Below are 16449 nucleotides of genomic sequence, written 5' to 3' on the forward strand. Positions count from 1 at the left end.
GGAAAGCTCTCTCCTGACTTGTATTGTGGCAGTCTGAACACCCCCAGAAAATTGTGCCAAAGAGTTTAGAAAACAAATATACAATAAAAGGAAACACACACACATACACACAAAACAGCAAACTTCAGGTAACTATTTTGGATTGCAAACAAAGATAAATTTAATGTTCAAACAATCTGATAAAATAACCATTTGGAAACTGCTTAGCCGTCTGTTCTCTTTTGTTTGATTGACTACAATGCGATATTGGTCTCTTGCTGCACTTCAAAACCAACTAACAAAATAAAAAGAATATATATATATATAAGTATATATATACACACTAACTAGAACTTTCATGATGAAAATGGCACTTGAAAACAGTTATATTTTTCCACTGAAGATTAATAAAATGGTGTCAAACATTCCCCTGGTCACATGCTTTAATATATATTTTTAAAGGTGTGATGTGCTGTGATTACCATAAAGCAGACTTAATTATTTTCCCTTTTCCATGGGAACAGGGCATCCTAAACTTTGGTTTTACAATCTTTCAGCAATAATGGATGTCAGTGAGCTTTGATCCCCTTTTGGTTCTGCAGTTAGGGATTTTTGCTGGCATTTTGAATATGCTGCTTTTGAAAAACTAAGGAAGTTTTTAAATTACTTCCTGGTATTTGGAAGATTAAAAAACAAGACTCATTTCCATCCCAGCAAAAGTATGGGATTACATTTTTCTTTGTCTCTTCCTTCACCATCTTCCCTTCCCTATCCAAGCTTTCCATTTGTGTGGGATTGACTTGGTTTTGCCCATCCACACAGCAGCATCTCTAATAGCTCTTGTACAGGGTATCAGATATTGTGCCTTTTGGTGCCAGGTTCAAAGTCAAGTGCCAATCTATGAACCAGTGTACAAAAAAAAAAAAAATCCAGGTGTTTGAAGGAGAGCCGCTCCATTGTGAACAAAGCTTGTACCAGTTCCTAAGCCCTATTAGAGGAGGCCTGGCCCTTTAATGCCTTGTTTTAATTTTAGCTGTTATTGAAGGAGAGGATGATGATATACTAACCATTCCTGATACTACACAGGGATGGTCTGGGGCTTAGGGAGGGGCCAGGAATATTGGGGAGAGTGAAAAATCTGATCATTCCTCAGTGCTACGCATTTCTGTCCTGTGTGGGCTGCTTAGCTAGACAGCAGGAGAATAAAGTACACTGAGAACCATAATGAAAAAAAAAAAAAAATAGGCAGAAACTTCTTTTAGGAATACTTGTCCAGTCTATAATTCCAAGGTAGTGGCGGTGATGATGATGATAGCTAACTTTTATGAGCTTACGATGTGCTAAGCACTGTTCTTAGCATTTTACATATAGTAACTCACTTAATTCTTACAACACTATAAAATAGGTACTATTAGTAGTCTCTATTTTACAGATGAAGAAGCTGAGGCATAGAGAGGTTTAGTAATTTCTCAAGGTCACACAGCTTTTAAGTAAGATCCCCACACAAAGTAACCTTCAAAAGTTTCTTATTTTTCATTGAATTATTTTGTCATGGTTTGAATTATGTCCCCCAAAAACTGTGTGTATCAATTTGGCTAGGCCATGATTCCTGGTACTGTGTGATTTTCCTGTATGTTGTAAACCTGCCTCTATGATGTTAATGAGGGAGGATGGGTGGCAGTTGTGTTAGTAAGGCAGGACCTGATCTACAAGACTGGATTGTGTCCTGAGGCAATCTCTTGAGATATAAAAGACAGAAGTGAGCAGTGAGACAGGGGGACCTCATACCATCAAGAAAGCAGTGCCGGGAGCAGAGCACGTCCTTTGGACAGGGGTCCCTGCGCCAAGAAGCTCCTAGTCTGGGGGAACACTAATGAGAAGGCCGACAGAGAGAAAGACTTCCCCTGGAGCTGACACCCTGAATTTGGATTTTTAGCCTACTTTGACTGTGAGGAAATAAACTTCTCTTTGTTAAAGCCATCCACTTGTGGTATTTCTGTTATAGCAGCACTAGATGACTAAGACATATGTCTAGACCTCTTTGACAAGAATTTGAAGGTCCTCTGTAATCTGGCCCCACCCAATTTAATTATCTATAACTTCCATTGCTACAAGGTATAGTTTTAGATATGGAGAATCTAGGATTTTTTAGACGGGATTCGTGCATAGGAGGAAACCAAACTAGGCGACTTTAGAGGTTTATTCCAATCTTGAGAGTCTATCATTCTGAGCTGCTCTATATATTTCCTCCTATACATGTTCAGCTTTGAGAAGTGCTTCCAGGATCCTTCATGTAAATGAATAAGCTTACTTCTAGGGGATGAAGACAGTGTGAACTAAAGTCATTTCCTGTGCTCCAGAAGTGGAGTCCTTTGTTTTGATTTTCTGTCTCACTCATCAGCAAACAGATATCTCTGCACTGACTTAGAGCTTTCCCGAAAAGAAAGTTTTGTGTGATTCAGTCACATGATCAGAAAGACCAGATGTAAGTCTTTCTGGGATATGGTGTGAATGACATTAGCATATGTCATTAAAATGAAGATTTCTAATTCCTCTCTGTTTCTGTGTCAGGTGTTTGGGAGTTGATAGATAATGTATACATTTCTGTATATATGCGATGATCAACTGTACCCAGTTGCTGCTTTGTTCAACAGGTGGGTTTTCAGAAAAGTCATATGAATGGAGCTCGGAAGAGGAAGAGCCAGTGAAAAAGGCAAGACCAGTCCAAGTCCTCATTGTCAAAGATGACCATTCCTTTGAGTTAGATGAAACTGCACTAAATCGGATCCTTCTCTCAGAGGCTGTCAGGGACAAGGAGGTCGTTGCTGTATCTGTTGCTGGCGCCTTTAGAAAAGGAAAATCATTTCTGATGGACTTCATGTTGAGATACATGTACAACCAGGTATGTAAGAGGTGTTTTAAAAAGCTTTCTTGTTTCTGTTTCTGTCATTTTGTGGTTTTGTTTAGTGGTGTTCAATATTTCCATTTCCATTATTACGTACTCTAAATATTCCCAGTTAAAAATGCTATGGTCTATCCATTCCAGCCTCAGTGTTTTGGCCACCAAACTACAAGACCACTTTTCTCTGATGCTACTTTACTTATTTTTTTACTCTTTTCAGAATAGACACATCATAGTGATATGATAGAAACTTTACATGTTACAATGTTTAAAATGTCAAATAACTTTTGTCAGAAATTTTTATTGTAATCATTTTTTTTCAACATTTTATTATGAAAATTTTCAAGCCTACAGCAAAGGTAAAAGAATTTAACAGTGAACACTTGGGTACCTACAACCTAGATTCTACTGTTAACATTAATAATCTTGTTTTATCACATATAGCACCCTCTAGTCATAACTCTATGCATCCATCAATCCATCTTATTTTTTGATGTATTTCAAAGTAAATTGAAGACATTAGTACACTTCCCCCTAAATACTTCAACATATATATCATTACTATATATATATCGTATTTAGCAGTATTTTTTTAGCTTTTTTCTTTTGAGGTAAACCTTACAAACAATGAAATGCAAATATCTTAAGTGTACAGTCAGATATTTTTGACAAATGCATATACCTGTGTAATCCAAGCCCCTATTAAGATATAGAACATTACCATTACCCCAGAAAGTTCCCTCTTGCCCTTTCCCAGTCAGTCCTTTCCCTTACCTCACCCCCAGAGGCAACTAACTGAGAGTGTTAATGTCTGAGACAACAGCATGACACAGAATGAGACCTTAAGCAACCCAGGATGAACAAAAAGCAGAAGGATATATAGGAGATAAGAGTTGAGGAACAGAAGATTGGGAATGGAGAACATGCTAGTATTTTTTCTCCCCTTTTATCCGTTGCAATTCTGATGCAAATATGGATTTTGAGGCAGAATAGACGCACTACTCAAAGAAACTTTGTCTTATGCCTTTATACCATAGTTATCCACCTTGGATTGATCTTTTATAGTTGAAGTGTTTTTGAGCAATTTAACAATGTTAAGTTTAATATTCTCTATCTTTAGCTTCTGTTCAAACATCTCAACAACAGAATTAGCAAGATAATTTCAGCTTTGAATGCAAATAAAACTCATCATTTCTTATTTCTGGCATAAAAACATTAGTATGCTACTTAAGACAGGTGGGAAAATTTAATAAACAAAAATGAATATACCCTCCACTCTTTGGGATTATACACTTTTAGGCATGTTCCTAGTTTTAACTGTTACATAAACATTGGGATGAAATACTCAATAACACTTGTGATGTTTGCTGTGGTAAATAACGTTTGCTTAGGTTCAGGTGTGTCGTATTTGTTTTGTGTTTATGCACCTAGTAGAGCATTCAGAAAATAGGAGAGAAAACAAACATTTGTTTTGCTGCTCCTTGCATAAGGGCATGTATCATTGACTTTGTTTACACCAAATACTACTTTCATTTCTGCATATGTAATTATCATTCATATTAGAATAGAAAAATTAGATTTAAAATATGACAATCTATGTTCTTTGTAGTAGAAAACTGCTATGAAGTTTATCCTGTACCTATTATAGTACTTGGAACATAGTAACCAATAAATACTTCGTGAATAAAAGAATGAATGTATGCCTGAATGAATAAAACAAGTTAAATTTTAGATCTGCCAGAGTAACTATAGAAGCCCTGGTGGCAGAGTGGTTAAAGCACTTGGCTGCTAACTGAAAGGTTGGCAGTTTAAATCCGTCAGCAGCTCCATGGGAGAAAGATGTGGCAGTCTGCCTCTGTAAAGAAGTATTGTGTTGGAAACCCTATGGAGTAGCTCTGCTCTGTCCTATAGGGTCACTATCAGTCAGAATTGACTCAACAGCAATGAGTCTGGTTTTAAAGTAACTATTTGTGGATGTCTTCCTTGTCTTTCACATCATTTTTCAGGCTTAGGGTTTTTCTAAATATCTCAGGTTTATCATTGACCTGAGTTGACGTTACAATAATTTTATCATTATGCTAATTCCTAATCATCACCGTTATTAAACTATGTACCCTAAGACTTTTTCCAGGAAAAAATTTATTAGACTAATTTTAATTATTACATCAGTCAGTAAGTATTTATTGATTACCTGCTACACGTCCTACATTGTGCTAGGCACTATGGCAGATGCCAAAGGAGACAGATTCTGCTGTTAGGTATCTCATGGTTTCGCCAAGGAGACGGAACTAAGATATGTGAAATATTTAGATCACCATTAAGTGCTAATATGTATGTTTCTGAATATAGGTAACATTAGAAGTTCAGGGAAGGTTATTGAGAAGTTGACACAATGTGGAAAATGTAACCAATGCCACTGAAGAATGTGTATAGAAATTGTTAAATGGGACCATAATTTGTTGTGTAAACGTTCATCAAAAACTCAATAAAATATTAAAAAAAGAAAAAGAAGTTCAGGGAAGGGACATATGTGTATAGGCAGGAGTTATCAGGGAAAGATTCATGGAAACACTGGGACTCAGATTGGACTTTGGAGATGTGTAATATTTGGATCAGGAGAAGGAGGAAGAAGGGACATTCTAGACTAAAAGGAACATGAGAAAAAGTGTGGCAATTGGAATGAGTATGATTTATGCATTAAGCAAACAGTACATCTTCTTCCCTAGAGTAGAAATTATGTATTAGAGACGAAGAGGAAATAAGATTGACTAGGTGGATGCCAGATAATGGAGCCAATTTATGAAATAACCCAAACTGAGCTTTCTATAAGGGCCTAAAATGCTTTATAGAATAAGACAGGATATAACTAAATAAAAATTCCTTTATGCTAGTCTATATTGACTGATTATTAATTCAGGTTGTCTATTCCTAAATTCCTCTTATTTAATAAAATTTTACGTTTTAGTTCATATGGGGTTTTAGATCTGAGGATTATTTAATGAGATCTTCCAAAAGCTAATAACTTATTATCTCTATCAAATATCAAAATAAGTATAACTACTGTTAACCAAGGTCACCATGACCTAATTACTAAATTTAAGGGGTACTTTCCAGTCCTTATCTTACTTGATTTTTTTTCAAGTTTTTATACGATTGATAATTACTTCTGTTCTTTCTGCCTTTGGCTTCCCAAATACCACTTGTATCAGTATCCCTCTCTCCCTTCCTATCCTGTCCCTAGTTCAGGTCCTCAATCATGTTTTTTGACTCTTCCTGGCTATTATCTTCCTTCCCTACTATCTACCCTTCGTTGCATCCAGAATAATCTTTCTAATCCCAACTATGATAATATTTTATCTCTGCTTCTTTATAACTCCCCATTGCTTGCAGGATAAACTCTAACTCCCTTAGTCACCTTACAAGGCCTTTCAGAATCTATCTGTCCTGCCTCTCCTGCTACTCACCTCTCCCCCACCATCTTGATGCTTAAGCAATTCCATAGCATTTGAGAGTGTCCTGACATAATCTATACTCTTATACTTTTATGTCTTTCTTTCTGGAATGCCCTCCCCTAGTTTGCTCACCTGAAAAATTCCTAAACATCCATCAAGTCTTAGCTCAAACACCACCTCTCCTATGAAGTACTACCTGACCAAGAATTAGGTATTCCTTTTCCTATGTTTCCATTTATGCCTTATATACACTTCCATTTTGGTACACATACATTGCATCATGATGGCTTGTTAGCATGTCTGTCTTCTGTTAGGCTGTGAGTTTCCTCTGGTCTGGAATGATATCATTTCATCTTTGTATCCCCAGGACCTAGCACAAAATGTGGCAGATGGTTGCTCCTCTGTAATTAGTTTTTGGATGAATAAATAAAATGTTTGTGTCAATGCAAGAGATGTGCATATGTTGTTTCCTTTTGACTACAGTGGGAGCAGGATGAGAATTGGAATGGATGAATGGAAAAACTATACACACGTATCCAGTTCCATATCACAGACTTTGTTAATTTATAGGAATCAGTTGATTGGATTGGAGATTACAATGAGCCATTGACCGGTTTTTCATGGAGGGGTGGATCTGAACGAGAGACCACGGGCATACAGATATGGAGTGAAATCTTCCTTATCAATAAGCCTGATGGTAAAAAGGTATGATGCTAACTTCTTAAATAAAATTGAGTTTTCACTTGCAATGATTACCGTTTTTTCAAGATTCTTGAAAATGCTCCTTTAAAAATAAATTTTGGCCATTTGACATGAAGCTTAAAGAAGGTGGGGTAGCATCCTATTGCATGTCCCCTGTTTCCATTTCTAGTGATCAGGCTAGGTGAAGTTGTAGGAGAGTAGAACAGCAGATCAGCAAGCTAAATCTGTACTTTGTTTTAATAGCTGTATTAAGTTTCTGTTGTGTTGGATTGCTAGTGAAAATTAATTATTATAGTAATCAGCAGCTAATTCATAACACTCATGGTACATGTCAGAGATTACCTATTAAGTATTCAGTGATAATGGTTTGCTTTGGTTCTTACGGCATTAACTTGTGGCAACCTTAACGCTCTACATGGTCTATAAAATATCAGTAATGTACTCTACTTGCCTGTAGGTTGCAGTGTTACTGATGGATACTCAGGGAACCTTTGACAGTCAATCAACTTTGAGAGATTCAGCCACAGTATTTGCCCTTAGCACAATGATCAGCTCAATACAGGTATGGAATAAAATAAATCCATTTTGATAAATGTTTCTTTAACTAAAAATTATGAATATGTGTGTTTCTACATACATGTGGTAGTGGGACAAACAACAAACATGGTAAATCATATATATTATTTGACTCAATTAGCATACTGGTTCTTATGATTTCCATAAAAGTAGAGTTGTTTCTGTTACTATAGTATAATTATTGATTAGTTTTCAAATTGCCTGTTTTAGTCAGAAAAGGTTGTATTGTCTAATCAATATTTTTTTTTCTGTTTAAAGCCTACAATAAACTTAATAATATTAAATCTTATATGCAGATATATTTGGACTACCTGTTATAAGTTATGGTTAATGAAACAAGATTTAGAAATGCAAAATTTTGCTTTACACAGCCAATAGAAGATTTCTAAATGTAAAAACACTTAGGTATGTTCATAGCTTTTTAACATACTTTAGTATATATTTAGGAAAGTAAATGTCTTTATGTGATTTTTAAAATTTTCCTTTCCTCATTTGTTTCTCATTCATTTTTAAGCATTGTTTTTGAGGTTATTATAGGCTTTCTAAATTGTCCTGAAGGTCCCTGGAGATTTTTATTATGACCACAGAACATACAGCATAAAAGATTTTAAGGCAATTTTTAGATATTTTCTCTTCACTGGAGAGAGCAAGGAGTGAGAGAGTGGCCAAGAAATAGAGCAGATCAGTAGGAAAATGTAAGGCAGCTAAGGCAAAGTAGTCAGGATATAAGACAAGGCTGATATTATGAAGGAGGGATAAGCAAGTAGAGAGAATGGAGCTAGTGAACCAGCAGCAAGGGCATCATAGGCTGCCGAGTCTGGTTAGGACAATCGAGAGAGGCTGGACAGAAGGAGAAAGGAAAGATGGATTTTTTTTCTGAAGGACTTTAAAATAAAAGCCATGGTTATAACCTATGATGCACTAGCCTTTTGAAAATATACTTCTTAAATGAATGAGCCTTTAAAAATACTGGTTTAATATCTAATTTCTTTATAACCAACAAGATAAGCCATTTATACAAGACAATTAAAACCTGATTAACTTTGCCTTTTAAAAATTTTAATTAATTATTTATATTTGACCTAAAGTCATTTAATATTTTCATTGAAAATCTTCTAAGGTCCTGAGTAATGATTTTTATTATTATCTGAGGAATAATCTGTTATTTAAATAAGTACACAAAGCATACTGCTTGTATCAGTACATAAACATAAAAGCATCTGTAATTTTCTTTGAAGTTACTGATATTTACACCTCTCAAAAAAAAGTCACCTTTATGCCATAATCTACTCATGAAGCAATAATTCATATGTGTAAGAATGTGAGCATAATAGTCAGAACCCAACTTCCATATGATGGAATGTTCTATATTGTTTTCGTTAGGTGTCGTTGAATCTGTTCTGACTCATAGTGACCGTATGTACAACAGAATGAAACACTGCCCGGTCCTGCGCCATCCTCCCAGTTGTTACTATGTTTGAGTCCATTGTTGCAGCCACTGTGTCAGTCCATTTCCTTGAGGATCTTCCTCTTTTTTGTTGACCCTCTATTTTACCAGGCATGATGTTCTTCTCCAGGGACTGGTCCCTCCTGATAACATGTCCAAAGTTCGTAAGACAAAGTCTTGCCATCATCCCTCCTAGAGAGCGTTCTGGCTGTACTTTTTCCAAGAAAGAATTGTTCGTTCTTCTGGCAGCCCATGGTATATTAAATATTCATCGCCATCACTGCAATTCAAAGGCATCAATTCTTTTTCAGTCTTTCTTATTCATTGTCCAGTTTTCACATGCTTATGAGGTGATTGAAAATAGCATGGCTTGGGTCAGGTGCATCTTAGTCCTCAAGGTGACATCTTTGCTTTTAACACTTTAAAGAGGTCTTTTGCAGCAGATTTGCCCAATGCACTATGTCATTTGATTTCTTGACTGCTGCTTCCATGAGTGTTCACTGTGGATCCAAGTAAGATGAAATCTTTTACAACTTCAATATTTTCTCCATGTATCATGATGTTGCTTATTGGTCCAGTTTTGAGGATTTTTGTTTTATGTTGAGGTGTAATCCATACTAAGGGCTGTGGTTTTTGATCTTAATCAGTAAGAGATTCAAGTCCTCTTCACTTTCAGTAAGCAAGATTGTGTCATCTGGATATCGCAGGTTGTTTATGAGTCTTCCTCCAATCTTGATGCCACATTCTCTTCACATAGTCCAGTTTCTCAGATTATATGCTCAGCATACAGATTGAATAAGTATGGTGAAAGGATACAACCCTGATGCACATCTTTCTTGATGTTAAACCGCACAGTATCCCCTTGTCTGTTCAAACTGCCTCTTGGCCTATGTACAGGTTCCGCATGAGCACAATTAAGTGTTCTGAAATTCCCATTCTTCGCAATGTTATCCATAATTTGTTATGATCCACATAATAGAATGCCTTTGCATAGTCCATAAAATACAGGTAAATATCTTTCTGGTATTCTCTGCTTTCAGCCAAGATCCATCTGACATCAGCAATGATATCCCTCATTCCATGTCCTCTTCTGAATCCTGCTTGAATTTCTGGCAGTTCCCTGTTGATATATTGCTGCAACTGTTTTTGAATTATCTTCAGCAAAATATCAAATTTGCACATGATATTGTTTGATAATTTCCACATTCTGTTGGATCACTTTCCTTTGTAATGGGCACATATATAGATCTCTTCCAGTCGGTTGGCCAGGTAGCTGTCTTCCAGATTTCTTGGCATAGACTCGTGCTTCCAGCACTGCATCCATGTGTAGAAACATCCCAATTGGTATTCTTTCAGTTGCTGGACGCTTATTTTTTTCTAATGCCTTCAGTGCAGCTTGGACTTCTGCCTTCAATACCATTGGTTCTTGATCATATGCTACCTCCTGAAATGGCTGAATGTCGACCATTTCTTTTTGGTACAGTGATTCTGTATATTCCTTCCATCTTCTTTTGATGCTTCCTGTGTCGTTCAATATTTTGCATATAACCAAAAAAAGAAAAGAAAACCAAACCCAATGCTGTTAAGTCTATTCTGACTCATATAGTGACCCTATAGGACAGAGTAGAACTGCCCCAAAGGGTTTCCAAGGAATGGCTGGTGGATTCGAACTGCAGACCTTTTGGTTAGCAACTGAGCTGTTAACCACTGAGCCACCAGGACTCCATTTTGCCTGTAGAATCCTTCAATATTGCAACTCGAGGCTTGAATTTTTTCTTCAGTTCTTTCAGCTTGAGAAATGGCAAGCATGTTCTTCCCTTTTGGTTTTCTAACTCCTGGTCTTTGCATGTTTCATTATAATACTTTACTTTGTCTTCTCAAGGATGGTTTCTAAATTCAGGTGGGATATACTCAAGTTTGTATTTTCGCTCTCGTGGACTTGTTTTAATTTTCTTCAGCTTCAACTTGAACTTGCATATGAGCAATTGTTGGTCTGTTCCACAGTTAGTTCCTGGCCTTGTTCTGACTGATGATACTGAGTTTTCCATTGTCTCTTTCCACAGATGTAGTTGATTTGATTCCTGTGTATTCCATCTGGAGAGGTCCACGTGTATAGTCACTGTTGATGTTGTTGAAAAAAGATATTTCCAATGAATATGTGGTTGGTCTTGCAAAATTCTATTATGTGATCTCTGGTGTCATTTCTATCACCAAGGCAATATTTTCCAACTACTGATCCTTCTTCTTTGTTTCCAGCTTTCACATTTCAATCACTAGAAATTGTCAATGCATTTTGATTGCATGTTTGATCAGTTTCAGACTTCAGAAGTTGGTAAAAACTTCATTCCTGGCAGAGTAGGCCATATGATTGTCTGATTCAAAATGGCCAATACCAGTCCATTTCAGCTCATGAATGCCTAGGATATCTATCTTCAAGTGTTCCATTTCATTTTTGACAATTTCCAATTTTCCTAGATTCATACTTTGTACATTCCACATTCTGATTACTAATAGATATTTGCAGCTGTTTTCCTCATTTTGAGTCATGCCACATCAGCAAATGAAGGTCCCAAAAGCTTGACTCCATCCATGTCATTAAGGTCAACTGTACTTTGAGGAGGCAGCTCTTCCCCAGTCATATTTTGAGTGCGTTCCAACCTGAGGGGCTCATCTTCTGGCACTATATCAGACAATGTTCCGCTGCTATTCATAAGGTTTTCACTGGCCAGTTTTTTAAAAAGTAGATCGACAGGTCCTTCTTCCTAGTCTGTCTTATTCTGAAAGCTCCACTGAAACCTATCCACTATGGGTGACCCTGCTAGTATTTGAAATACCAGTGACATAGCTTCCAGCATCACAGCAACACACAAGCCACCACAGTACAGCAAATTGAACAGATAAGTGGTGGGGAATGTTCTATAGACATTAATAATTTTTTGTGAAAAAGTCAACATAATTTTTCAAAACAAAATTTTTTTACATGAGTTGTTCAGGCTCAGACTGCTGTTATTTTGGTTTGCTTGGAAGAATGATTATTTTATTGACTAATTGTTAAATCCGGTTTATAAATTAATTTTAATATTCTGTCTCCAGAGCAGATGGTGATTGTATCTCTGGAACAGTTTTATGATCATTGTACATTGTTTATTGTCTCTCAGGCTTCCTTTACTCTGTCAAGATCTTATAAATAGCATTACATAAGAATGCATGTAAGATTCTGATTTTGTGATAATTGATATTTAGAAAAATAAAGAATGACAAAATAAGTGCTTAGTATAATGCTAATTATTATTATTTTTTTTACTTTATTTCTTAATCAAGGTATATAACTTATCACAAAATGTCCAGGAGGATGATCTTCAGCACCTCCAGGTAACAATGTTCATATTCTTTTTTTGTTTTTCTGGTATTCTTCGCAGCATGTATGTCAGAACTCTGAGATTATGTTGGGCTTTCTTCTACTCTGGAAAACCTAGCAATTCAGAAGGAAATCCCTAACAACAGGGGCTGTCCTATTTTTAAGCTTCTTATTCTGACCCTGTGTGGTTATGTTCTTTCGAATTCAGTTTTCAAGTTTCTTTGTTCCTGTAAAGGTATTTGCTACCAGCACTGTGTTGTGAAAATATATGGTAAATCAGAATCTTTCGTTTAAATATGATCCAAAATGTGAAGCTGAAGTCTTAATATCAGGGATTTAATGACTGTTAGTGTAATGTAACCATCAGTTAGTAATATTATGATGCCAGGTTTTTTTCCTGTGGACCACTTTATAGCTAAGAACTGTGAGACAGCTACCTGATGATAACTCAAAGAATTCTATTTTAGAACTCAAAGGGACCTCAGTGACCACCTAATTTATCCTTCACATTTTATAGATGAGGAAACTGAGGCTGAAAGATATAAGTGACTTGCCAAAACTCATACAGTTAGTGCTGGACTGGGGACAAAAACCTGGGTCATCTGACTGGGCTTAGCGCTCCTTCCACTCTCCAAGCAGCATTTAAATCTCAAAGAAATAAAAGATTAGGTATTTTCTACAGATAGTTCACATCTCTGTAACAATCTCTGCTCTCTTTCAATTCATGTTATTCTTGGTTACTTTTGCAAAACTTATTATTTCTCTGATAGTTTCTCTCTGTATATTTTTTAGAAAATTTTACTCTCAATATATTATTTTATTTTGGTAACCAGCAAATCTTGGCATGTAGCAAAATGTGCAAGTTTGACAGATAACAAAGGATGATAGAGCAGGATTAGGGTTAGGATGATAGAGCAGGATAAGGGTTGGATAATAATCTGTCACATTGGGGTTCACATCCAGCACTGTTCTCCAATATATTTCTAAGACATTACACTGATCATTTCAGACAAGTAGGGAATATGTTGAATAATTTTTAGATGTTTCTCATAATAAGGATTAATGACACAGCAATGTTTTGATACTAGTGTAGGGGTTTCTGAAAAAGGACTAATTCTGGACTTTGATATTAGAGTAAGCTTTTTTTTTTTTTGAAGTCATTAAAAAATTTTTCCTATAAGTGGCAACATCTCAGGTTTTCACAGAAGAGATTGTGAAATTGTGTTATGAAATGATTCCAATGACAGTGTCTGTCTGATCCCTGGACCAGCTGGCTTTTAAACATGATGTTCCAGACTTTCATTTAATCACTCTGATTAGATGCTTAGTAATAGGTTTTACCATTTGCTATCTAAACTCCCATAATTCCTACAGGAGAGGAGGTGTGGTGATGTGAGAGCTATTTTAGAGGGGCAAGGATGTTAATCCTCTGTGTCAGCATTCTTCCCCAGCCCTGAGAAGCCACTGGGGCTTGTTACTCTTGTGTATGATGAAGTAGCATTTCCTGTGGACATATAAGGAAACCTACTCTGCCAGTCTGGATGGAACTCTCAGCAGAGGCCCAGTTACCCTCTCAGGTCTATGTTCTCTAAAACCTTACATTTCTGGCAACACAAAAACTCAGATCATGGTGCCTCATGATCTCAACTGGGAGCAATAAAAAATAAGAGAAAGCAGTGTATTGGATTCTCCACTTTTTAAGCCAAATGCCTGTTTGTTTCTGTAATTACTCAGGCCATCATGCCATTAAATCTCCTCAGGAAACAGCTTTTGTAAATACATCCTACATAGTTTATGGATCTCTGCTCTAATCTATGCAAGTTCTGCTTTGAAAGCTCTCTAGCATATTCTTCCTTCTCACTCATCTTCCTCATGAAATACTTGTCCCACATTCTAGATATAAAAGGTATAAGCTTTCAAATGGAAACTTTATTTTTAAAATGTACTTTATGTCGTTAATATTTTAAAGTCTAATTATTGTAGCTCTGCTTTATCTGTACAATAATTATTTCCTTAAAGTGATTGCTGTAATCTTAATAATATAGTATTCTGTTTCAGCTAGGGGGAAAAAATGAACAGAAGAAAGTCAAGAAGTAAAACTTTGCAGATACTGAAGTTTTCTTTTGTTGTTTTTGTTGGTGTGTGTATATGTGTGTGTGTGCGTGTGTGATTTGCCTTCTAGCTGTTTACTGAGTATGGCAGACTGGCAATGGAGGAAACATTCCTGAAGCCATTTCAGGTGAGTAGGGGTAAACTGATGGGAAATTTTTATTGGATTTTCCTGAAGACTATAACCAGATATATTAGTTAGTTGAGAGGGCCATGTTTCTTTTTCTTTATTTCATTCAACATCCCATTTTTGAATAGCTATTTTATGTTGTTTGATGCAAGGAGGAAATAGAAATGGGGAAAATAAAAAGATGAGAAGACATTTTGGTTCCTGCAAGAGTATCAGCTTTTATTCCTGAACTCAACCCTGGAGCTGTCACAGAAGCCAGAAGAAAACCGATGGATTTGTCAAACATAAAAGCTAAAAACAACCAACCAAACAAGACATCTGGGACAATGGGAGGTGGTTGCTAGCCACAGCAAAAGCAGGCTGAGCACTGGAGACAGGATATTGGGTGAGGAGGTGTTCTTTAGAGGTGCCATTTTCTCTTACACATTGACCTGCATGAACCATTGCCTGTTCCATTGCCATTGAGAATCAGGAGCACAACAACAAGCTCAGCTCCTGCTGGTGGCAGCAGGATAACATCAGGACAATATTTGAACTTGGATTGGGTGATATAAGCAGATTGTTTGGCCCCTTAATACTTCCTTTTGCCCCTACCCTTCTTTATTATCCCACGGATAAGGAGATTATAACTAAGTCAAATAGCCCTTGAAAACAGTTCCTGGAGGAGGTACAGATTTAAACATCAAAGATTGACCACCAGAAGCATGACTCCTTCTGCCTAAGTTTATCAGAGGGAGCCCAAGGTAAGCCCTTGAATTTAGCTCCTTCCTCCAGGTATACATCACTAGCCAAGATGGCTCATACTCCTGGGGAAATGTGAGTATACAGGGAAACTGAAAAATTAATAAAGGACAAAGTAGAATTAATGGATTAAATGACAAGCAAATTAAAATGAACTATATTAGTTACCTATTGCTCCATAACAAATTACCCCCAAACCACAAACATTTATTATCTCACACAGTTTTTGTGGGTCAGGAATCTGGGAGTGGCTTAATCAGGATGGTTTTGGCTCAAGGGCTCTCATGAGGTCACACTCAAGTTGTTGGCCAGGGGTGCATTCCCTGAAGACTTGACTGGAGTTGGAAGATCTTGTTCTAAACTTACTCCCATGTATGGTGGCAGAAGGCTTTAATTCCTCACCACATGGGCCTTTCCTAGCGGTGCCCATGACAGGCTTCACCCTGTCATGAGATCTAATTACAAGTGGTCCAGTTATGAGAGAGAGCAATCAAGAAAGAAGCTGCAGAGTTTTATAATCTCAAAATCGTCACATCACTTCTTCTATGAATAGGATAAGAACTCTATCCAACATACAGACGTACCCTGGCATAGTGTGGGAGAGGACTAAACAAGGATGTGAATATCAGGAGTCAGAGATCTTAGGGGCTGTCTTAGAGGCTGGCTATCATAGAAGCATATTAAATATTGTTAAAGAATAAGGGATGAATATCTTATACTTTCAGTAACAGAAGATTACGTAATTTGAATTAACCTTCTTCATGACAGCAATCAGAAGATCTTGACAGAAAATTAAAAATTTATTTGAATATATAAGAGTATTAAGATAGTATTAATACTAGTGTTAAGATAGTACTTAATAGTAAAAACTTGTTGAGATGAAAGGAGGATGGAGGCCCAGGGAGGTGACCTCAGAGTTTGGGGCCACTATTTGTCTAGGAGTGTTTTCCAACTCTAAAGAGAGAAGGTGGGTGGTACTTTTGATAATTTCCTGGGGCTAGAGGGGTAGGGACTGGAGTCCAGATTATGCAGATAGGCCCTGGATAGCTCATC

The 16449-nt window shown here is 36.7% G+C and overlaps 1 protein-coding gene across 3 annotated transcripts in view; it reads left to right on the forward strand.

The window, feature by feature from the left end:
* The window catches only part of ATL1 (atlastin GTPase 1), an 84746-nt gene that overhangs the window by 24212 nt on the left and 44085 nt on the right, over nt 1-16449 (forward strand). For 2 of the 3 annotated variants that reach the window (XM_004370849.2, XM_004370848.2), the window contains exons 2-6: nt 2634-2881; nt 6904-7038; nt 7493-7597; nt 12380-12430; nt 14599-14655. In XM_004370849.2, coding sequence (XP_004370906.1) covers nt 2634-2881; nt 6904-7038; nt 7493-7597; nt 12380-12430; nt 14599-14655 — 596 coding nt within the window. Of the gene's footprint in view, nt 1-2478; nt 2882-6903; nt 7039-7492; nt 7598-12379; nt 12431-14598; nt 14656-16449 lie in introns of those variants that run through there. The other variant, XM_023726166.1, reaches the window with a different exon arrangement.

This window comes from Trichechus manatus, unplaced genomic scaffold (assembly GCF_000243295.1).
Source record: "Trichechus manatus latirostris isolate Lorelei unplaced genomic scaffold, TriManLat1.0 scaffold00010, whole genome shotgun sequence".
Lineage (NCBI taxonomy): Eukaryota > Metazoa > Chordata > Mammalia > Sirenia > Trichechidae > Trichechus > Trichechus manatus.